At 52.9% G+C, this 21761-nt stretch overlaps 10 protein-coding genes across 10 annotated transcripts; 5 read left to right on the top strand and 5 right to left on the bottom strand.

Annotated features, from left to right (window-relative positions):
* Positions 1-15: 15 nt before the first annotated feature.
* A1O5_10313 (uncharacterized protein) lies at positions 16-1146 on the bottom strand (the record flags this gene model as incomplete). The annotated part of the gene is made up of 2 exons (XM_007750889.1): positions 16-828; positions 895-1146. 2 exons carry the CDS (start codon positions 1144-1146, stop codon positions 16-18), a joined length of 1065 nt encoding a protein of 354 aa, XP_007749079.1.
* Positions 1147-2856: 1710 nt separating this feature from the next.
* Positions 2857-4964, top strand: A1O5_10312 (uncharacterized protein; the record flags this gene model as incomplete). Its single annotated transcript, XM_007750888.1, has 2 exons — positions 2857-3282; positions 3360-4964. The coding sequence occupies 2 exons, from the start codon at positions 2857-2859 to the stop codon at positions 4962-4964; spliced, it is 2031 nt and encodes a 676-aa protein (XP_007749078.1).
* A 1012-nt stretch (positions 4965-5976) lies between these two features.
* On the bottom strand, positions 5977-9612 carry A1O5_10311 (uncharacterized protein; the record flags this gene model as incomplete). The annotated part of the gene is made up of 3 exons (XM_007750887.1): positions 5977-6349; positions 6394-7732; positions 7776-9612. The coding sequence occupies 3 exons, from the start codon at positions 9610-9612 to the stop codon at positions 5977-5979; spliced, it is 3549 nt and encodes a 1182-aa protein (XP_007749077.1).
* Positions 9613-10222: 610 nt separating this feature from the next.
* On the top strand, positions 10223-11551 carry A1O5_10310 (uncharacterized protein; the record flags this gene model as incomplete). Its single annotated transcript, XM_007750886.1, has 1 exon — positions 10223-11551. One exon carries the CDS (start codon positions 10223-10225, stop codon positions 11549-11551), a length of 1329 nt encoding a protein of 442 aa, XP_007749076.1.
* A 78-nt stretch (positions 11552-11629) lies between these two features.
* A1O5_10309 (uncharacterized protein) lies at positions 11630-12763 on the bottom strand (the record flags this gene model as incomplete). The annotated part of the gene is made up of 1 exon (XM_007750885.1): positions 11630-12763. The coding sequence occupies one exon, from the start codon at positions 12761-12763 to the stop codon at positions 11630-11632; it is 1134 nt and encodes a 377-aa protein (XP_007749075.1).
* A 799-nt stretch (positions 12764-13562) lies between these two features.
* On the top strand, positions 13563-14090 carry A1O5_10308 (uncharacterized protein; the record flags this gene model as incomplete). The annotated part of the gene is made up of 1 exon (XM_007750884.1): positions 13563-14090. One exon carries the CDS (start codon positions 13563-13565, stop codon positions 14088-14090), a length of 528 nt encoding a protein of 175 aa, XP_007749074.1.
* Positions 14091-14384: 294 nt separating this feature from the next.
* On the bottom strand, positions 14385-15176 carry A1O5_10307 (uncharacterized protein; the record flags this gene model as incomplete). Its single annotated transcript, XM_007750883.1, has 2 exons — positions 14385-14671; positions 14759-15176. 2 exons carry the CDS (start codon positions 15174-15176, stop codon positions 14385-14387), a joined length of 705 nt encoding a protein of 234 aa, XP_007749073.1.
* Positions 15177-16598: 1422 nt separating this feature from the next.
* Positions 16599-18629, top strand: A1O5_10306 (uncharacterized protein; the record flags this gene model as incomplete). The annotated part of the gene is made up of 6 exons (XM_007750882.1): positions 16599-16884; positions 16941-17226; positions 17280-17608; positions 17671-17902; positions 17952-18020; positions 18077-18629. 6 exons carry the CDS (start codon positions 16599-16601, stop codon positions 18627-18629), a joined length of 1755 nt encoding a protein of 584 aa, XP_007749072.1.
* Positions 18630-19241: 612 nt separating this feature from the next.
* On the top strand, positions 19242-20579 carry A1O5_10305 (4-aminobutyrate aminotransferase; the record flags this gene model as incomplete). The annotated part of the gene is made up of 1 exon (XM_007750881.1): positions 19242-20579. One exon carries the CDS (start codon positions 19242-19244, stop codon positions 20577-20579), a length of 1338 nt encoding a protein of 445 aa, XP_007749071.1.
* Positions 20580-20863: 284 nt separating this feature from the next.
* Positions 20864-21661, bottom strand: A1O5_10304 (uncharacterized protein; the record flags this gene model as incomplete). The annotated part of the gene is made up of 2 exons (XM_007750880.1): positions 20864-21422; positions 21492-21661. The coding sequence occupies 2 exons, from the start codon at positions 21659-21661 to the stop codon at positions 20864-20866; spliced, it is 729 nt and encodes a 242-aa protein (XP_007749070.1).
* Between the last annotated feature and the right edge of the window lie 100 nt (positions 21662-21761).

Raw genomic sequence — 21761 nt, 5'->3', positions numbered from 1 at the left:
AGATCGCTGCCGTAGTCATGCTTGCTCAGCCTGACCACGTGGGCTGCTCTCGAAGGAAAATCTTTCCGTCAACCCAGATCGTGAATCTAGTACCTCCAGAAGTGCCCTTTGCGCTTTGAGACCTTCCTCTTGTGCACGAATTGAAGCCTTCAGCGCTTCTCTGATAAGATCTCTTGCTTGTGAAGTCTGGGCGGGGGTAACGGCCGCCTTCGGCTCAATAATATGGCTACTGTCGCGCGATTCCCGGACCAGAGTTTGGTTCCAAGGGTCGTGCGCCGACGAATGGCCAATTTGCTCCAGGCGCTTGCTATTCAGCGGCAGGTATACCTCGTAAATAGCTAGAGATGAGGATATGATGAAGAAGAGCCAAACGCCTAGGTTGGCATTGCTACCTTTCATCGTACCCAATCCCGCAGTGTACATGCTGCCGAGGTAAATCCCCAACGCAATAAACAAGGAGATGATTGAAAGGGCGAGCAGTCTGCTAGGTGCTGTCAGAGTTGCGGCGGCTGTGATCGAGGGGATTCTGTCCGCGTCTTCAGCTGGCCACAGACTGAAGAGAGGGTGGCGACCGATGATAACCCTGTTGAAGAGATCGCCAAGTTTATTTCGTTTCCGCGGTGATGTGAGCCACTCTTGAACATCTTGCGGGCTGTGCAGTTCACTCAGAGTCTGCTGCACATAAAATGAAAAGAATGTCGACAGAAGGCCATACACCAGGCTCGTATATGCAAAGGCTGTGGCAGTCCAGTGGATTGTGCCAAAGTTGGCGAGGCCGGGCATAGTAATGGCTATTTGAGCGATAATGGCAGCCTTCCAACAGATTTTCTGATTAGATGTGATGTACAGATATATTAATGCTCAAGAGGCATTGGTTCGAACCGAAGAACTCACCGAAACGGCTTCCAAGGCGAACGTCTCTTTGTAAGAACTTTTCAATCTCCATGCTTCCATTGCGTCTCCATTCAACACGTACTTTCGTATGCGATACGTGATTGGAGGTAGATCCGACTTGCCTAACAGAGTCCAACAGAGCGGGTTCGCGACATTCTCTTGTAAAAGTAGACCTAATTCCTTCAGGTTGAAAAAAGGAACAGCCACGATCCAAAATGAGTAAAAGGCATCTTGCACCCAAGTGATAGCCATCTCGAAATTGCGTGAATCTTGTCCAGAGAGATATTATGGATAGGATCGGGCGGTCGTAGCATGTAGAGCTGGAGCACTGGGGCTGCTCAGACATATGGGGGTTTATATCCCGTACACAACTAAACATGTTTCTTGCGGGGCAGACGGCGACAAGGCGCGCTGCGGCTCAGCTCAAGTTCACCATGGAGGCACCTGTACTGAATATGCACCTATCATTGCCCGGTCCCTCTGGCTTTTGGCCCTAAGCTGCCTGCGCCACTCGGCTGGAGTTGATCACAGCCACCACGGTCTCAGAGTTGTCCAAGGTCATGGCGGGCCGAAAGAAGTAGGTAGGTGCATTTCTCTCCTGGGCGTCGTGACTTCACTGAAGAATCTGGGTTGCCTTCTTGCGCGGGCACAATTTGCAGTGCGCTGGCTATCGATCTCACATCGCTGATTGGAGACACCCTTACTCAGACTCTCCGAGATGAGTTTTCGGGATGCTGAGCGCTAGGTGTTTCTTTGTCCTTGGACTATTACAATCATTCGGGAGCGTCGATTGGGAGGGAACTTTTGTTGCAAGCCTGCCTCTCAACTTGGAGGCCCAGAGAAGTTGTCCCTGAGAAGGAAAGGGCCGGCGAATCACTAGAACTGGCTGAACTGGCCAGAACCGGGCTCGCCGGATCACATGAGCTCACGTGACTAGGGTCTACGGGAAACCTTCCTCGTCCTTGAAGTGGTTTCGCACCGCGTACATAACCTCTTCGGAGTGTACCTCGTATCTTCCTTTGTTCGCACCACGCTGAGTGGCTCATGGGCTGCTCCTAACAGAGAGCTCCATAGATCTCTGGGCTGCACCGAATACCATGTGACGAACAACGTCCGGAACGTGGCCAACTTCTTTTTACATGCCACGAGAACCAGGTAAGACCGCCTTTAAAATCCCAGAAGAGGGATTCAAATCCCTTCGTTCTTCTGCAAAAGTAGCATTGGATGGCGCGGAGCTGCTACCGTCCGCGGAAATAAAATCCTCTCCGTCCAGGAACGACTTTCTAGGAAGAACGAGCCCCTCGTTCGCAGTATGGCGGCAGCCATTGAGAGGCATATCCAAAGAGGAAAGTGAATGATCCCGAACCGAGCGAGCTTATATCCGTGCACATTTAGCCCTTTGTCCTGGGGCTCGGAATTGCTAATCTTGGGCAGGTGGATCTGGCGCTGTTCGAGGGACATAGCTTGCTCAGTGAGTGGGACAAGAATGGAGGCCCGGTGGGTACCATCATTGTTTGAAACCCTCAGATCAGAAAGAAAGCTTTTGTCACCGTGGTTTTCAGCTGGATCGATCTGGTAAGTACTGTCAAATGTCATGGCACGGCCCGCACAGAGAGGGCAGCCATGGGGAAATAGATGGTAAGTCCTTTCGCCTTGTTGCTCAACATGGCTATTCTACATGCACTCAATCTTTCCATCTGCTTCTCGCCTCCTCCGTTCCATTAAACAGCAGCCGGCCCACAATGAAAGTCGACGGATCAAGCTGCTCATTTAGTCAGCACGATATCTGTCTCTGTCACTCGTTGTGAGATCCCAAATATCACCATGTTACAATTTAACCGAGAGGCGATGGCGCCCTCCAATCAAAATATCGATCAATCATCAGCCACCCCACAAAATTCTGCTTGGCCTTGATTCCTTATTCTTATAGCGTGCTTACCTTGTGCGCTGCTTACCCATGAAATGGCTATGCTGAATTCAAACAGGCTGCTGCCCCTGACTTTGCCACAGCCTGCCCACCGTGATGTGTCGCGTGGAGCAAGATTGATCCCTGTCACAACACATATCTACTTGGTGCTCGCCGCATATTTCATCTCAACTATAGGAGCTATCTATCAGGACGAGATGGGATCTAAACAACCTACCGACTCAGGAGTCTGTTGCTCTCTCGAGACCTTTCTTGAAGCCGACTTCGATTATGTCGTCGTGGGCGGTGGAACCGCCGGCGCAGTCGTGGCAGCCCGCTTGAGCGAGGATCCCAGTGTCCGTGTGGGAGTCATTGAAGCAGGCCAGAATCGCCTCGGAGACCCTCTGGTCGAGACTCCAGGAACCCTCGCATTCCTGCTGAGGAATCCGGACTACGCCTGGGATTTCACGACGGTGCCTCAGGTGCGTGCTGGATAAATTAAGAGACCTTGCTTGGAGATATTCAGAAACAAAACTGACACTGGCGGAACTCGAAATAGAAAGCCAACAGCAACAAAGCCCACCATGTAACCCGTGGCAGAGTGCTGGGAGGATCAAGCGCCATTAATTTCATGGCTTACTGCTACCCCTCAGCTCGCGACCTAGACGACTTGAAAGAGCTGGGCATTGCAGGATGGTCGTGGAATGAGATGGTTCCATACTTCCACAAGGTCGACCATCACGATCCTCCAACGAACCCAGAACCGCACTTCTACCCCAGCATTGATCCTGAAATCCACCGCGGAGAGGGTCCGATTCATACCTCGTTCGCGAGCACGAGGATCTCTGCCGAAGACGCGGTCCTCGAGGCCCTGAAGGAGACCTCTGGCCTGCCTCTGGCCAAGCAGCCGTACTCGGGCGAACACCAGGGCTGGTACGGATCTTTGAGTTCCATTGACCGCAGTACCAACAAGGGCACCCGCAGCTACGCAGCAACAGGCTACATCGCGCCGATACTCGATCGGCCCAACCTCAGGATCCTGACCGGAGCCACTGCAACCAAAGTCATCCTCAACGACTCCAAAAACGCCCGTAGTGTACGGTTCGCCTACGGACCAGCTCAGGACCAGCTCCATGAGGTCCATGCCAAAGCAGAAGTCATTCTCAGCGCTGGATCGATCCAGACACCACAGCTGTTGGAACTCTCCGGCATAGGAGATGTCTCCGTCCTAGGCGCAGCAGGCATTCCTGCTCTGGTTGAAAACCCACATGTCGGCGCCAATGCACAGGAACAAGTCATGACGAACGTAAGCTACGAACTTCGCGACGGGGACATCAGCTTGGACTGCATTTACCTCGATCCCGCATTCCTGGCCGCTCAACAAACCCTGTACGCACAGTCGCGTGATGGTGTCTTGGCCAACGCTCCAGGCCTGAATGGCTTCACATCATATGCCTCGCTCGTGGGTGCTAGCACACTGGAGCAGACTGTCTCCTCGCTCATCTCTCCTTCGTCCGCCCCGTCTCCAATTGACGCCCAGCAAGCCGCCATCTTGGCTTCGCGTCTCTCCTCCCCCACTGCCTCGGCGGTCCAGTTCATCCTCATCCCCGCCTACTGCGACACCCTCAATGCACACGCCGACATGTCCAAGTTCATGCCAGGCCCACCCGCGACCGAGCCTCCTGCCAACCCCTGTATCTCACTTCAAGCCGTCCTGATGTACCCTGCCTCACGGGGCTCAGTCCACATCACCTCGGCGGATCCCTTCGCCCCGCCTGAAATCGATTACGGTCTCCTCTCGCACCCGGCTGATGTTGACGTTCTCGCCGCCGGCCTGGCGTTCGCGGATCGGGTCTTCCGATCCCCACACGTCGAGTCCCGCGTCAAGAGACGCCTTTACCCGGCTGAGGGGCGAGACGTCCATGATCCGAGCACAGCGAGGGACATCGTGCGTGAGGCCGTAACCTTAATCAACCATCCGCTCGGTACATGTGCATTGGGGAAAGTGGTCGACGATAGGTTGAAAGTGATAGGCGTCAAGGGATTGAGGGTCATTGATGCCAGCGTGTTGCCCATGGAGCTTAGCGCCTTCACAATGGCCACGGTGTATGCCATTGGAGAGAAAGGGGCCGCTATGATTAGGGAGGATCGTGTTCCGGAATAGGGAGACAAGGACTTTCAGAGAAGCAATGCTCTGAACAGCGTTCCTTGCGGAGTAGATACAGTAAAGTCACGTAGAGCCTAAGCCTAAAAGCTATTCCACAGCTTCTTGCAAAATAAAACGTTGAATGATGGAGGCTCTTAAAGCCCTGGCCCGTCGTACGCTTCCCTTTCTGGTGGAAAGGATATGTATTCGAGATATTGCGTTGGAGGGAGGACAAGGGGGGGGTGGCGGGGGGAACAAGGAAAAGGAGAAGTCCACATCCTAGTATTACACCGGTTGGGGGCTAACGTCGCACCTGATTGATTGTTGGAATGACTTGGCAAGGCTGCCAGCACTAAGGGGCCTTTGAGTGTTGGCAGGGGGCAGGGAGGGGTCAGCTTGTACTGTACTTGACGGCCACGGAGAGAAACATATGGTTCAACACGGTGGCGGCCACCTGTGAGAGGGATGCGGATGCCTTTCATCTTCTTTGGGGTCTCTTCGACACGACCCATGAGGTCCTCGTCAGTCTTGGTCTCACGTTCCCGAATCAATGGCTTGACAGCGGGGTCATGAAGATCGCGAGTCCCAGCCATAGCCCATGTCTTGGGAAGAGAAGAATGCAAAGCCGGCTGACTCTGACCGTGTGAGAACTCCCTTTCTTACAGCGAGGCAACTGGAAGTTAGCCAAGTGCTATATAGCCCAGAAGATGGGGCTGGTGGGCCGCTTTGTGGCTGAAATGACCCAGGCTGGATGATCGACCAGGCTATTCTTGGCTGTTCCTCATCTCGAGAATCCGTCGTTGTCGCCATCGTCGGCGGAACAAGCGAAAGTTGGGCACATGAGCTAAAAGAGGACACGAGAATTTCTCAAGCACTGAGACCCGGCAAACTTTCGCCTTTCCACACTCAGGACTGTGTTGCTAGCTTCGTGGCCCTCCTTCAGTTTCAGAGCGCTAACCCTTCTTCTGCTCGGTATTAGCCCAAACGTGCTCATGATTCATCGGACACTGACAATCTGGACACACGCCCGTCATGCACTGAAGATGCTTCCCTCCTTCTCCTTCACGATATCAGGGACACATAAGCCTGCAGCAAACCACCCAAAGCTCCTCAACTTCACAGTAAACTTGCTAGGTTCGCTCACAGCTACATCTAAACAGGCAGCAGCAAGGCAAACAAAATCATCATCACCGTCACCGGTTGCCTGATATTCCATCCGTGATTTGATTTCGCGGAGTTCGCGATTGAACTGAGCCTTCATGTAGTCCGATTGTTCTCGTTGGTGTTTGCTTCCTGCGCCGGAGCGACCCATTATCGCGCCGATGAACACTTCTTTCTCGGTGAGTTGCTCGGTCCGGCGGACTGCATATTGGGACATTATCTCCAGCATATTGGACTCGTAGCTGCGCATATTAACTTATGTCCACGTAGCTGCTGCAGAACTTACTAATCCCTGAATTCCCTCGCTATTGTATGAAAAGCCTGGATGCGCGAGTACCCGAGGTAAGTCACCACCCAATCGCGGATATCGTTTAACACATCATTAGTAGGTGCCTTGCTGAATAGCGATGAAGTGTCATCCTCGAGATCCTGGAAGAATGTATCCTCATTCACAGCCCGATAAAGACAACCCAGGATTTGATCGGACTCATAGTAGTAGTAATGGCGAGCGCTGCTGGGTAAAACGTCCACTTCAGGTCTTTTGATACCTTTCTCAACCTTGGTGCTCGCGCTTGGAGCCATAAAGTCAGGCCTGTAAGCGGGAGCTTTTGGGATCTTCTTGGGGTCGACAGGGACGCCACTTTTTGAAAAGTCCACTGCATTTGAGTGCAACTCTGCAAGCAGGAGACAATTGCGTGAGAAGGTGCTGCCAAGGTCCGCGAAAACCTGGTGTAGAACAGCAATCCTGCCAAGTTGGTCATTTTGCATGAAGTCCACGAAGAAGCCTGCTATATCATCTGCAGTGACCGGACGACCGATGTCAGTAGGCTGTGCTGGTAGATATGCCGCAGGAGCTACAGTCTTCTTTGGCAAAAGCTCGTCGTCATAGATGACGTTGTAGAGATCGCCATCCAGGTCGCCGCCGCTCAGCATGCTAGGCAGGTCACGAGAACCCTGCTGGCTGAAGACAATACAGTTGCGAAGATTCCAGAGAGCGGAGCTCTGAGGCGGTCCTACAGCTTGAACGAGCTGCACATCGCCGGGATGCAGAGCAGGAGACCGGGTAACGGCCACACGCCCGCTCAGGCAGGAATGGGTCCGAGTGTCCTCCGCCAGGAAAGTGACGAAGACCTCACCTTCCTTCAGCCAACCAGTCTCATCACTGATCCCGTAGAGCGTGAGCGCCTCCGGGACTAGAATGCGACTTCGATACTTGATTTCTCGGAGTTGAATCTGGATTAGCGCTCCAAGTATTTCCCGTAGAAAATCGTCCTCTGTAGCGTCAACCCCAATGTACCCGAGATACTTGAGAAGTCCGGGTAAGCCGCTGCTACTATCAGATAGGCGTTCGCTGATGAAGTTGAGAGCAACGGATCTTGAGGATGCACTGAGACGTAATCGCTGTATAGCCTGTTCTTGCAGTCTTTCGAACGCCGAGGCAGGAACCCCAAGGTCCTCAAGGATTTTGATAATTTGGCGGTTTAGCTTGAAAGGGAGTGGTCGAGCATTTGTACCACAGATTTCGACCTCGTCAGAAGGGCTACCATTGAACTTTACCATTGATTCTCGTAGTCGAATTTGATCTCCTTGGAGGCGCGGATCGACTGTAAGCATCCCCTTGGCTCCTGCAAAACAGTCAGCAAAGCCCCTCCATGGGCTCTTACTCACCTTTGTAGCGAATCTGGTAGGAAGTAGGCTGGTCCCGGGAGCCCACATTACCTCGGAGGAGTTTCCACACTGACTTCGAAATTGTGCCACAGCCGTCAGTAAACAGGTATCGTCCGACCTTGACATCAGGGTCCACTTGGACGATGCTCGGCTCTACCCGTACGGTGTATGTGGTTTCAGAGAAGGCTTGACCAATCCGCGCTGCGCACTTGGCAGGACATCTGATCACGCTGAAGTCACCGAGTTTGCTGATGAGATCTTTGGCAAACAATAATGAACCATCGTGAACAAAAGGTCGCATGAACCAACATGTTTGTGACCTCAAGGATGAATGCGAGAACCCAAGGAAGTCGAAGTGTTCACCGGCAATATCCAAGCCGTTACGCAGAATTGACAGGAAACGACCTCGGAAGACCCGCTCGTTAGAAGTATCCCTATCGAATTCTATCCGCGTTTCATCCTCCTCGGAGAAAAGGACTCGCAGAAAACAATCAGAATGTGCGCGATACTGTCGCAGGACTCTGTTCGACGAAATGAATTCCGGACCACAGAGATAGATGCCAGTAGGAGTGACTGTGACACGGTGAACCGAGACCTCATCTCGTCCCGGAGTTTGCACATCATCATAACCAGACAAAAGGCTTGATTCTTGTGCAAGGGTGTTCCAGGCATCCCTCACACCACCCTTCCAGGCATCAGTGGTAGCATCGGTATGAGACAGTTGCACGCTAAGCTGCCGCAAGACCGCAATGAGGGTCCGTTCGCCTGAGCGGGCAAGCAGATCTGTCATGGCTGGCATGAGATACCGAACTTCTGCTGGAGACAGAATGCCATTGGCCCATAATGCATGTAATTGGAATCTCCATGCAAAGGAACATTTCTCATTCGCGATACGTGCTGCCAGCCCGGACAACCGTGGCGCAAACTTGACCTGTCGAGGAGGGAGAGGGGCATCCGGATGAACAGGCAATATCGTGATAGGAAATCGGTGATGGGTCATTGCCTTGATGCGGTGCTCCAGCTTGAAGCCATCTACCGACACGATCATGCTGTATGTCAAGCAACTGCCAACGACAGCAGATTCCAACCCCGGTAGTGTGCACTCACGAAATCTCCTAACTGGCTGCGGGTCTAGGTGTAAAGTTGCCACCATCTCGGTCAATGTCGAATGGGTCGCAGGTATCGCAGGTGCCGCAGGCACCTCATTCTCGTAGATTCTTGGTGCAGCTACCAGGGTGATTATTAAAGTGCTAGGGGCATTGGTGCGTCTTAGGGCGAAAGCGAGTATGCAGGACAGATCTATTACGAGATCATGGCGTTTGGAAGGAGTCGTGTTGACCTGTACCACCAGCGCTCGTCTGTCTCTTCTCAGGCTGCCTTCTGCCGAAAGCTCGAAGTAGGGCACGAATGTGGTCCTTCCTGTCATCGTCTCCCAACGTCCACACTGTAGTTTTGTGATTTTCAGCCCTGGCTCCCGTTCAAGTGATTGGGTCTCTGCAGCGAGCTTCGAAGACTTCTGCCATGCTTGGATGTTCTGTCGGTCCTTCTCTTCTTTGCGCAGAACACGCAACCAATGAGGATCCACAGGTTTTCGACTTATGTCAAACACTGCATGTCGTCCGGACGGAGATGAGAGAAGAGCTGGGGCGGCGCGAGCTCTGGAGAGGAGTCTCTGGGCTTTCGAAGTATCTGCAATTGTGAGTGTCGCAAACTTCTTGCCGACTGCTTTTTGAACATGGAAGACATGAATCTGATATTCGGAGAGAATGGGAGTCAGGGAATCTTTCAACTTGTCTCTAGTAACCTTGGAATCGAGGTTCGCAATGAACACATCCATTGTGGAAACGATCCTTGGGGACGATGAGAAATACTCTGCAGGGACAGCAGACACGCGGGGCTTTGCTCAAAGGTCATGAAGACACGATGTTAGTATCATCGGACAAAATCTGTGCATCTCATGCTCATGGTTGTTTGACCTGGGCAAACTGTAGACAACTTGAGAAGCTCTCTTGGAAACAGCGCATTGTGTAACACAACAAATGAAAGGGCCAATTGCCTACGTAGCTCGCTAGGGCGGTCTGAAAGTCGACCTTGTTCCTGGGAGCAGGCACCCAACAATACCTACAAACTGTAGTTCAAGCGAGCTTATATAACAATTTTTCTGACCACGCGACGGGCACCCCTCAGATGGATAATAGGCGTCAGTTGGCAAGCGATGGTACCGCGATACGCAGCAACCCGCGACCAGCGCACACGGGCTTCCCCGCTGCTGGCATTGAACAATTGAAATCCCTGCGTCAAGCACGTTATCCACAAACTTGTCAATGGGAGGGCGCGTGCTAATCATTCGTTTTCACATTGACGTTGCTCTTCTCTGAACTCTCCCTCTACTACGAGGTACTCGGTATAGACTTTGATTCATCACATCTCACAGACACCCTCCAGATATGGCCACCACCAACGGGTCACTGCTTCGTTGCGGGAATAGTTCTTCTGAACTTCCTCAACCTGCGCCCACCTCTGCCGATTCTCGAGACTTCGAAGGCCTGTCCGAACACTTAGACCTAGCCTCCCTCTCTCCTTCGACCCTAGCCATCCACGCCGACGACCCTCTCAACGTTGTCGACGATGTAGCCCCTCCAATTCACGTCTCCACTACCTTCCGTTACGACAAAAACCCTTCGCAACTTCGTCCATATCATGAACGAGCTGAGCCCATTTTTGCGCCCACGGAACACAATTACTCTCGTCACACGACACACAGTACATCGCGCTTGGAAACGATCCTGGGCGTGCTGTTGCAAAACCCTTGCTTAACATATTCTTCTGGACTCGCGGCATTCAACGCATTGATAACGTTCTTGAATCCAAAGAGAGTGGCCATCGGGGCGGGATATCATGGATGCCATGGTGTGTTGAGGCTCCATCAGCGACTTTCCGGGTTGCAGCTCCTTCCACTGGACTGCAGGCCGGAGGATTTACAAGAGGGGGATCTTCTGCACTTGGAGACCCCGGTGAACCCTACAGGGCTGGCGTTCAATATCCAGCATTACGCCGACATTGCGCATTCACGAGGTGCATACCTCAGCGTGGACTCCACGTTTGCACCGCCACCCCTGCAGGACCCCTTCAAGCACGGTGCAGACGTGGTCATGCATTCGGGCACCAAGTACATTGGTGGCCACTCGGATATGCTTTGTGGTGTGCTGGCAGTAAAACAGAAGGAGTGGATTCCAAAGATGTTGCAGGATCGAGTGTATCTGGGCTCCGTGATGGGCGGTTTGGAAGGATGGCTCGGGGTGAGGAGTATTCGGACGCTGGAGCTCCGAGTCATGAAGCAGAGTGAATCGGCAAAGAGGATAGTTGACGCCCTCGACGGCGCTCTGACGGGTCACACTGTCGGCACCGGCCTGTCTCTGTCTGACGCAGAAATCATCAAGTCTGTTGTCAAGGAAGTCCATCATGCGAGTCTGCAAACCAAAGATTACAAGACTTGGTTGAAGAAACAGATGCCCAATGGCTATGGCCCGGTCTTCTCCATCGTTTTAAAATCCCAGGAGCTAGCGAGGGCACTGCCTAGCAAACTCCATCTCTTCCATCACGCGACCAGTCTAGGTGGAATTGAGAGCTTGATTGAGTGGAGGACAATGACGGATTCGACAGTGGAGAAAGATCTCCTGAGGGTTAGTATCGGGATTGAGGACGAGAAAGATTTGCTTGACGACCTGATCCAAGGCTTCAAGGCGCTGAACGCAATCAATGAGGCAACCAGCTAGATCTCAACAGACTCATCGACGTAGCCGTGGTATGACAGCTAACCATGACTCTTTTCATATCCAAATCTGAGACTCTTGCTAGTCAGAGTTTGCGTCACTCTTCACCGGCCCGCCGGCGGCGATTGAGTCAACGATTTCTGGCGCTTCTCTATCAAGGTGCATACGCAACGCATCCCCTTCTCTGAATTGTTTGCGCAAATCTGCATTGGGTATCTCCTTTTTGACCACATGGGGTTGAGCCGGTTCTTCTAACACTGGTGGTGGCGGGTGCACGACCCGTACCGGTTTCGGAGCGAGAAGCTCTGGAGTATTAGGTGATCCTCCCGGGCTGACCGGCGAGTTGATTGCATTTGGCCCAAGCCGCAGCGTCATTTCGAATTCTTTGTCCAAGGCAGATGCCCCCATTGTGCCTCCTGCGAAGTTCCCTGTTTGCACTCGCTGCAGCATTCTAGGCCGCAGAACGTCTGGGGGTGCATGTGCCAGGCGCGGAGGGGGAGGAGGGGGAGCACGTCGTTGTTCGGATGCCCCATTCATTGGACTTCTCGAGTGGTCACGCGATTGAGACTGACCACGGTTTGGCATTGGTGATGCAGATCTAGCTCTTTGTCTCGCCTTTGAGATCTCGACTGGAGGTGTAGGCGCATCGTCCCCGCCCTCGCCAATAATGACCGGGGGAGCTTCGATGAAGGAGACACTTAGTCCCCTACCACGCCCCTTGCGCTTAGGCTTGGTAGAGAGCGAGCTGACTGACTGACTACGCCCCTGGTATTCTGGACGCAAGAAGTCGTTGATGTCCTGCTCTGAGGTTCCAATGGGCTGGGCTCGGGGCCAACGTTGCGCGTTGGAGACGTCAATTCTTGGGACAGGGAGCTTTTTCGGTGAACGTTGAGAGGCAGAGGGATTGGTGAATGAATCGGACGTCGATGGCCGTGTAGAGGTCGGAGAGTTCTGGTCAAGGGGGGTGGTGGTGATGCTCGTAGGTATAGGATGCGGAAGGCTGTCTCCGTGCGATGGCCAGCTCGAGGTAGATGTCCTGCCCGCAGCCAAAAACTCGTTCACGTCATCAGGAAGATCTCCCTCTTCGTTGGTATCATTATTGTTCTTTTTGAACTTGCTCTTCGTCCGGGCCAGTGCTCCCTTGAGCCGCTCCCGTCTGGATGGTTTGTTGTTCTCGGAAGAGGTAGCATTATCGACATTGTCGTCCTCGTCCATCGTCGTGACAATAACACCACTCTTCCAACCAGACCATATTCAAGAAAGGGGGTACTCAGGGCCGTGTCGGTGATCGGCTGAAAGGCTGAAACAAAGATGGATCGAGGGAGTGGATATGGAGGAAAGGCAACGTTGACGGTGTTCACAACGATGGGGACTGGAATGCGCATCAGCCTCACTATCCTTAGCCCAAGTCTGGGTCCGAGAGTCCAAGACGCGCCTCGAACATGACCGCTAATTACCCTCGAGCCGTCAATTGATTGGCATTTACTGTATGGAGTCGACTGTGTTGCACCGTAATCATGCATCCCAAGAGGGGAGGGCGACATTCGTCTGGGCCAATGGCTATGTGATTTGGTGCTACTTCGACCAGGGCCAGAGGGAAGGCTGACTGCGCAAGACTGCGCAATGGCGGAGGCTGAACTGCGCTGGTGCCCTCCCACCAAGTCCCCTTATCTTATCTCCACGTGCAACGGCTGAGCAAATTGAACCTCGGCAACTGACAATTTGGTCGTTCCCTTTTCTACGCCCTGCATGCCTTAAACAACTTCAGCCAACGTCTTCGCTGAGATCGAGTCACTTTATACCTCGCTGCGTTGCTGGTTCTGATAGACCCCGATCAAACTACGATATTGCAACCTTGAAATTCTCTTCCCATTCAATCTCTTGAACGGCTTTGGGAAACAGAGATACACGCTTACTTGCGACTCGACCTTGGTGCCGGAATATCAGCAGCCAACCAAAGCCCATTCAAGCACACAGTTCAAGGCCTGGGGACTCTTCTTCTACAATCTCAATCATGTCAGAAACCAACAGAATAAATCCCCACAGGAAAGTCTTCCAGATCCAAAACTTCCTCTCTTTGCCGCTCCGCGAACGCGTTTTGGGTCTCGAGAAGGAAATCCTCAATGACCCCAATTACTTCGGCTTCGACACACACTCACTCCAACACGCCAACCTGGAACTGCTCGACGCTCAGCCGAATACCGTCAAATGGAGTCTAGAGATCGGACCGGAGCTGTGCAACAAGTCCGGCAACCTGCACGGCGGCGCCGCGGCGACGTTGCTGGATAACCTGACGAGCACGGCGCTCCTGACGATTGCGAGGGACGGATTCCTGGATGGCGGGCACGTCAGCAGGACCATCACCATGAGTTACTTGCGCCCGGTTCCTATGGGCAGTAAAGCGATCGTGGACTGCGAGGTTCAAGCTGCCGGGCGGAATACGGCAAACATTATGGGCAAGATTTATGTGAACGGGAAGCTGTGTGTTACGTGCGTGCATGATAAGGCCGTTTTTTCAAACCAGAAGCAGGCCAAATTATAGAATGCGACACAGGTCTGGGGCCAACGCGCGAGAGAGTTACAGGATTGTATTGTGACGGGATAGACTTCCATGCTTGTTGGGAGGATAGAATAGATTTCTCGATACTGCGCAGCGTCCCGATCTTCGCTTCCAAGCTCAGCATCTTCCAAGTTGCAACTTCGCCTAACGAATCGGTTGCTTCAGCTTTCAACCCGCAACCTCATTGTCTCAACAATCGATAGATTTTGCAATACAGCCAGTCTAGTACAATGCAACGAAAAAGACCTTTCGCCTTCGGTCCGAAAGATCCATGCTTCAAGCAGAGCGTAACAGTCGGGTAGCTTCATCGATCTTCTCCTTCATCGCTTGATTCTCAGCTCTCAGCCTTCTGACTTCTTCGTGGCCTGCGCCCTTCGCGGCCGGCCGCTCGGTGCGTCTGCGGCGCTCCATCATCCGATAGACAGCTTTGTACATTCTCCCAGCTGGCGTGATGCCTCCTTCTGCTTCGACCCGTTCCAGGACATCGTGGTCGATCATTGCGCATACTTTCTTTTTGTAATGTCCTTCGACTTCTTTACGATTTCGAAAGTCGACCGCGGTCTCTTGAGGTGATGCATGTCAGTAGCATTCAATTTGGCCTTAGCTTCGACACAGCATAAAGCGCTGAGGAAAAGTGATTTGACACATACTTGACATGGACAGCTTCTTGGCCTCTGCTCCCTTTGACTTGGAGATCCTGTGAGAACGAGACGGTTTGCCTGTAGCCTTTTCTTTGTTTGGTGTGCTGTCTGCAAGACGGGTTTGAAAGTATTTGCTGTTGCCTTCTTCCTCGTCGCTGCTGTCTTCCCATTCGTCCTTGCCGGCGCTAGGAGGTAGTCTCTTTCGCGGAGTTTCCTCGAGCTCAGGATCTATCGCACGTTTGCGTCGACTAAGCGACGGGGAATCACTCCCTTCGTTTTCAATATCTCCCAGTTTCCCCATATCCGAGTCTGGCTCACTTTGGGAGAGACTTCCGGCAGATCTCGTGTTAGGACCTTTTTTCAACGGTACTGGCGTTGGTCCTAGCGTTTGCGGTTGCCATTTCGGTGCAAGACCACGTGTGTCCATGTCAAGAATCGACGACGATGTTTGACTCGATGGTGAAGTGGCCTCGGAGGACGTGATAAGGAGGACTTGACAGTGGGTATTGCAACATTGATTAACACTGGCCGCTGGTCAAGTGTTGCGGATTTGCCAATTGGCTGATGACTTGTATGAGATTCACTTCAAGAGACTTACCAAAAGAACCCGATAATGAGATGGGGGAGGAGTCATCACAGTGAAGTTAAAATATGCAACAGTGAATTATTGAGATGAGTTGCTCTTCTCACCTCTATTGCAATCCCACCAGGTACTCACTCACCGGAGAATCATAGAGACGCGCTCGAGCGCAAGTCTTCTTTTGACCTCCGTGCCGTCATCTGTCCACTCAATCAATAGCTGCAGCTGTAAGGGCAGTTCTTAAAATGTTATTACGGCAACAGATCCTGTCACACCTCACCTCCCCATCACCAGGTGCCAAGGTCCAAGCATCAAATACCATAGCGAGGGTGTCGTCGTCCTCTTCTTCTCCCACAATCGTCTCGGCCAGGATAGTTTCTAGCGTATTTTGACGACTTTCATCCAGTCTACGAAGTATTGCCACCAATTTGAAGTAGTCAGGGCGGTCGATCTAAAAGACGTCTTGGTAAGGGGTTCCTTCCGAGGACCCAAAGGTGGCTCCATCGTCCATTATCGCACGGGGAACAAGCGAGCTGAGGCCACGAGGGTTTTGGTCCGATCCTTCGGGCGGCGAGGAAAGGAAAAAAGTGCCTGCGACTGATGTCGTCGAAATTAGGAGATGAGGGATCCAAGACCCCACAAGCAGCTCCAGCTTCTCCGCAGAACGCATGCACCGCCAGAATCCCACCTCCAGCCTCCCATTCCACTTCCTTTCCATCCTTCGTATCGCTGGCTTTTACCCACTTTTTGACCCTCGACCTCCCCATTCTCCCCTGAGGTCAGTGCCTTCGAGTCAAAGGTTCCAAGCACTCTCGGCTCGCCCTAAAACATCCCAGCAATTGCCGAACGATCGCCACGTGCGGGTCGCACACCAGCTTCCGGAAAATACCCCCATGGAACAGAACGAGCCGGTGGACGATTGGTAGCCAGCTTGCCCCTTGGGAGACCGCCTTTCACAAGATTGGTTGTCGTGCCCCATCTCCAGCCAGATCATGCCTGAAACCTGGTGCTTGTGGCGGAGGAGCGAGACGGAGTCTGCCCGGTGAATAGCTCTGGATCAACTGCCGGGGCAAAATACGGTGGCTAGAACGCAGACGAAGCAGGTCATGCACAATGCGTACCGGTCCGTGGTCTGCCTAAGTATAACTCGTAGGAGAAGGCTTCCGTGGAATCCTGTCCTCTGATCAACCTCGCTCCTTGACTCCCTCCTTGACTCCCTCCTTCACTCCCTCACCTTCTTAACATACAACAATTCTTGAGCCCAGCAAAATGGCCAACGAGAAGGACGTCTCACAGACGACAGAAATCATCGAAAATGCCGCCCAGGTGCGTGAACGCGAGAGACAGCGGGCTGCCGAGTTCGAGGCTCCCATGCAACACATTCAAGAACTCAACGAGGCTGAGCATGTCAACCTGAGTTGGCGATCATGGCTGGTCGTCTTCGTCACTTGCTTTGCCATCATGGCCCAAGTTTTCGTCGTCGTGGCCGCTGGGTCTGTCATTGCATTCATCATTCGAGATCTGGGTGATGCGCCAATTGCTGGCTGGATCATCCGTGAGTGACATGATGGTCTCGAACCTTCTTTACCATGGCTAACTGAAGCTTCACAGAGGGCCCGTTGCTTATGCAGAGTGTGCTGTCTCCAATTGTCGGTCGTCTGAGCGATGTGCTGGATCGGAAATGGCTGGCCTCAATACCGCCCCTGATCGCTTTTGGAGGTGCAGTCATGTCAGCCAAAGCAACCTCGATGTCCATGCTCATCGGAGGTGGTATTCTCATCGGTGTGACTTTGAGCACGATTGCCATTGTGCAAGCCATTCCCAGCGAGGTCTTGCCGCTCAAATACAGAGCTCTCGCCAATGGATTTGCCTTCCTGGGAGGCGCTGTGGGCGGACTGTATGTTACTGACCGATGGAAAAGCTTCGGATCTCGCTAACTCAGTATTTCAGCGTCGGGATTCTCGGCTCAGGCGGCGTTACCAACCAAAGCCCGTCAGGCTGGCGAGACATCTTCTGGATGCAAGCGGCCTTTCACGCAGCTACTTTCATCGGGCTCGTCCTTTTCTACCATCCTACTCGACGATCCGACTATCCCAAGATGTCGTTGAAAGAATACATCTGGGCCATCGACCCCATCGGATCATTCGTGTTCATCGTGGCTTGTACGCTTCTTTTATTGGCTTTAGACTGGGCAGGCGGTGCCTACGCTTGGTCGGACGTCCATGTTGCTGCTCCTCTCGGCGTTGGACTCGGATTCTTGGCAGTATTTTGTCTTTATGGTTTGTAGATACTCCGTTGATGGCATCTTCTCCCAGTGATACCCGCTAACAGTGGTTTACAGAATGGAAAGGTCGATCCGATGGCATCGTTGCCCACGTCTTCTTCAAGGGCTCGCCCAATTTCGCGCTGTCTGTGTTTGCATTTGCCGTCGAAGGGTGGATCTTCTACAGCGCTGTCAACAGTGTCACACCTCAGATTATTCTCAATCTTGGATTCCAGACCAATGCATGGAAGATCTCCATCCGGCAGCTGTCTTACAATCTTGTGACTTTGTTTACGTCCATCCCACTAACGTGAGCGTGCATCCTTTTGATTTGTTGCAATTGCTAACGAGATGGACAGGCTGTATGCTACCAAGTACAAGGATTTGAAATCTCCCTTGATCGCGACATTCGTCATTTTCCTCGTCGTGTAAGTAAATTGTTGGCACCTGAAACAAACCTGTCACTAATGGATGGAAATGTCAGCTGCATCTGCTATGCCGTTATTACACCTAGCATGAACAGTGCTCAGATTGGCTTCAATGTTCTGTCCGGCATTGGCCAATCCGGTCCTTTGACACTCATCGTTGCCTTGATCCAGTTCACCGCTCCCCATGCCTTTCTTTCCACTGCAACAGGATTGGGCTTCTCGGCCCGTGCGATCGGAGGAGCATTTGGCTCGGCGGTCCTGGATGCCATCATCAACGGCAAGCTCAAATCCTATCCGACCACAGTTGGCAATGCGGCAGTCGAGGCAGGTTTGCCTCAGTCATCCGTGCCTGCTCTCATAGAAGCTCTGTATGCGGGCACTGGTCTTGTCGGAATCCCTGGGATGAATGCGACGATTGAGGCGAAGACGCTGGATGCTAGTCATTGGGCATATGCTCACGCATATAGACTTGCGTGGGCGAGCATCATCCCCTTTGTCGTCCTTGCTTTGGTGGGTATCTGGTTCCTAAAGGGTGTGAAGGAATTGATGACCGAGAAGGTTGAGGCGACCGTGGAACATGTGAACACAGAAGAGCATATCAAGGCCTAAGCAAATGCATTGCAGTCGAAGGCTGATCCTCCTAGCTACTGAGATTCCAAGGAACATGACAGCTGGATTGTAACTTCAAGCTGGACATGAATCCCATCAACGGTCGTGAGCATCTCTGAGTGATCACTGTCCTGAAGAAGAATGAAATCGAAGTCAATATGATTCCGGGGACTTCAACAGCCGCCCCACGTGCTCTAAATGCTCGGTCCTTGGCTCATGCTTCCTGAGATATAATTCCGCGTTCTCGCAGTCAGAATATCATACCAGCTTCGATCGTCGTGGTGGTGGTGTTGTTGTTGTTGTTGTCGCTGTTCCCATCCCCCTCGCTTCATCTCCCAGAATACGTAACACAAAAGTTACTCTCCGCCAACTGGCCAATGACGTAAAGTTTAAACGTAATCAGACTACAGGACGAAACATTGAACCACGCACAGTTTCAATCTCCAAGCGTCAACTGAATATTTTCGAGGCCTTTGAGCCGTTGCAGCGCTTGACACTCGGGCAGCTCTGTTATCCACAAACAGACCTCAACTCCTGTGCGCGTTTTGTTGACTTCTCTACTATCCGAGCCAACAATCTGCTCACGATAGCCCCGCGCAGACCTCGATTGCCATGAGTGTTTCCAAGCTCGCCGCGTTTGGCATCCGCCATGTAGCCAAAGGAATTGGTCGTCTGTCTACAGAAGTCATCGAGAGCGGCTCAGGCAGCTATGTCACAATGACTTCAGGGAAGAAGATGCTCGATTTCACCTGCGGCATTGGCGTGGCCAACCTAGGCCACTGCCACCCAGCTGTCACCAAAGCCGCTCAAGCCCAAGCTGGGAAAATTGTCCATGCTCAAGTCAACATCGCCTTCCAAAGGCCGTATCTCGAGCTCATCGAGTCCCTTTTGCCCCTGATGCCCCATAAATCCCTGGACACCTTCTTCTTCTGGAATTCTGGCTCAGAAGCGGTCGAAGCTGCGGTCAAGCTGGCCCGGCATGCGACTAAGAAGCAGAACATTATCGTCATGCAAGGCTCCTACCACGGACGCACCTTCGGGACCATGGCGATGACGCGGTCAAAGACTATCTACAGCGAGAACTATGCCCCGCTGATGCCCGGAGTGTTTGCTGTGCCATTCCCTTACTGCGCACAATGTTCAATCGCTTCTCACACCGGCAAACATGGCTTTGACAACTGCTGCATGGATCCCGTCGCCCAGTTGGAACTCCTCCTTAAGAGGGAGACTGCTCCATCAGATACCGCAGCCATATTCATCGAGCCTGTGCTCGGAGAAGGCGGATATGTCCCCGCACCGCCGGGCTATCTTGCCCGTGTCCGAGAAATCTGTGACAAGAACAACATTCTCCTCGTCACGGACGAAGTGCAGTGTGGATTTGGTCGGACTGGGAAGATGTTCGCCATCGAGCACTGGGGAGTCCGGCCGGACATCATGGTCATGGCCAAGGGCATTGCGAACGGATTCCCGCTGTCCGGAATCGTGTCACGGAAGGAGCTGATGGACACGCAGAAGCCAGGGTCCATGGGCGGGACGTACGCCGGCAACGCCGTCTCCTGCGCGGCCGGCGTCGCCGTGGCAAAGGCCTTCAAGGACGAGAGGGTCTTGGAGAATGTGAATGCCCGAGGGCAAGAAATGGCCGACATGCTGGCAAAGACAAAAGCGGATTTTGGCCACATGATCCACGACGTGAGAGGCCTCGGGTTGATGCAGGCGATGGAGTTCGTGTCTGGCAAGGGCATTGCCTCCAAGGTGCAGGCCAAGTGTATGGAAAAGGGCATGCTAGTCCTCACTACCTCAATCTACGACACCTTGCGATTCATCCCACCCTTGAACATCTCAAAGGATGACATGGCAAAGGGCCTAAGTATCCTCGGCGAAGCCGTCGAAGAGGTGGCCGCTGGCGAACAGCCCAAGGAGACTAGGACAAAGGGTCAGGCACCAGAGTAGTAATAGCCGCCGGAGGGACAGCCCAGGGCTAGAAGTAAAGGCAAGGGGTTGAGTAGGTAGCGTTGGCAGGGTCTCACTACCTTGTCGTCTCGAGGTACGGAGCATTCTTGTGTTGGCATGTGAAGACTTCACGAGTTGGTCGGCAATATATCGGAAATTGTACAGAGGAGCATTCGGACAAACTAGAGCTTTGCTGAGTTCGGGGGAAAAAAAAAAAAAACTATAAACGCGCTTTGCAACCTTGATAAGCCGATACTTTGACGCCGTCAGCGGTGTCTAATTTTCTAAGGCCCAAAGATGACATATCGCATCATTCCCAGCGCATTCCCGAGCAATGTCAAGACAGTCCTCGGTGTTGGGTTCTCGAGGATGATCTCCGGAAACCGCTCCTCCACAAAAACAGCATGCAACACTTCTTTGGTCAAGATGCCACCAGTCTGAGCCGTGTTCATCACCCCAACTGCCTGCAACACTCGAACAAACCAGAGCCTCAACGGCAGTTTTGGAGCCCCTGCAGCCCGACTCTCCTTGTCCCGACGGATGAATGTCTTGGCTAGCGATCGGAGGGTCACCGGCCCGCCATCCGCATCATCGATCATAGCCTGCAACATGTCTGGCTGGAAGGTGTAATTGTCACCCTGGTGAAAGTCAAGCCGGGTGAAGGAGGAGTCATGCTCGATGACATTGTGACGGCGGGTGTCCACGAGGTCGAAGGTGCCGTCCTTACGCAGTAGCGGGGGAAGACTGCTGCAGAGCGACCCGGCGGCGAGCGGAGACATGTGCAGGGCCGTCTCGAGGGCGTGTTGGACTTGAGGAATGGTGAGATTCTTCCCGTCTCGCGGCCTGCTTCGAGGTCAGCACATGTCGCTTCTGGCCACTTTCGGGGAGAGAGATGCAGGCGATGGTAAGTACAGGTAGCCTTGGTTTGCCAGGGCGTTCAGCCCAGGACATGGCCCGCGAGTTTCGATGTCCCCTTTGATATACGTGTGATCTTCTTCACCATGGCGGGAGGCTGCTTGAGACTTGTCACGGTAACCCCCGGTGAAGGCCGTCTTCGCGATGTTGGTAAGTGTCAAGTACATCGTGGTGTTTTGGTGAAAAGTTGCCGATGACTCGGAAGATTCCAATGTCTCTATACACCCTCGATTAGAATTGATGAGAAGGCAATTGGGCAAACAGGAG

The sequence above is a fragment of the Cladophialophora psammophila genome, assembly GCF_000585535.1.
Source record: "Cladophialophora psammophila CBS 110553 chromosome Unknown aczJe-supercont1.19, whole genome shotgun sequence".
In the NCBI taxonomy this organism is placed as follows: domain Eukaryota; kingdom Fungi; phylum Ascomycota; class Eurotiomycetes; order Chaetothyriales; family Herpotrichiellaceae; genus Cladophialophora; species Cladophialophora psammophila.
This window is presented reverse-complemented; position numbering and strand designations above follow the sequence as displayed.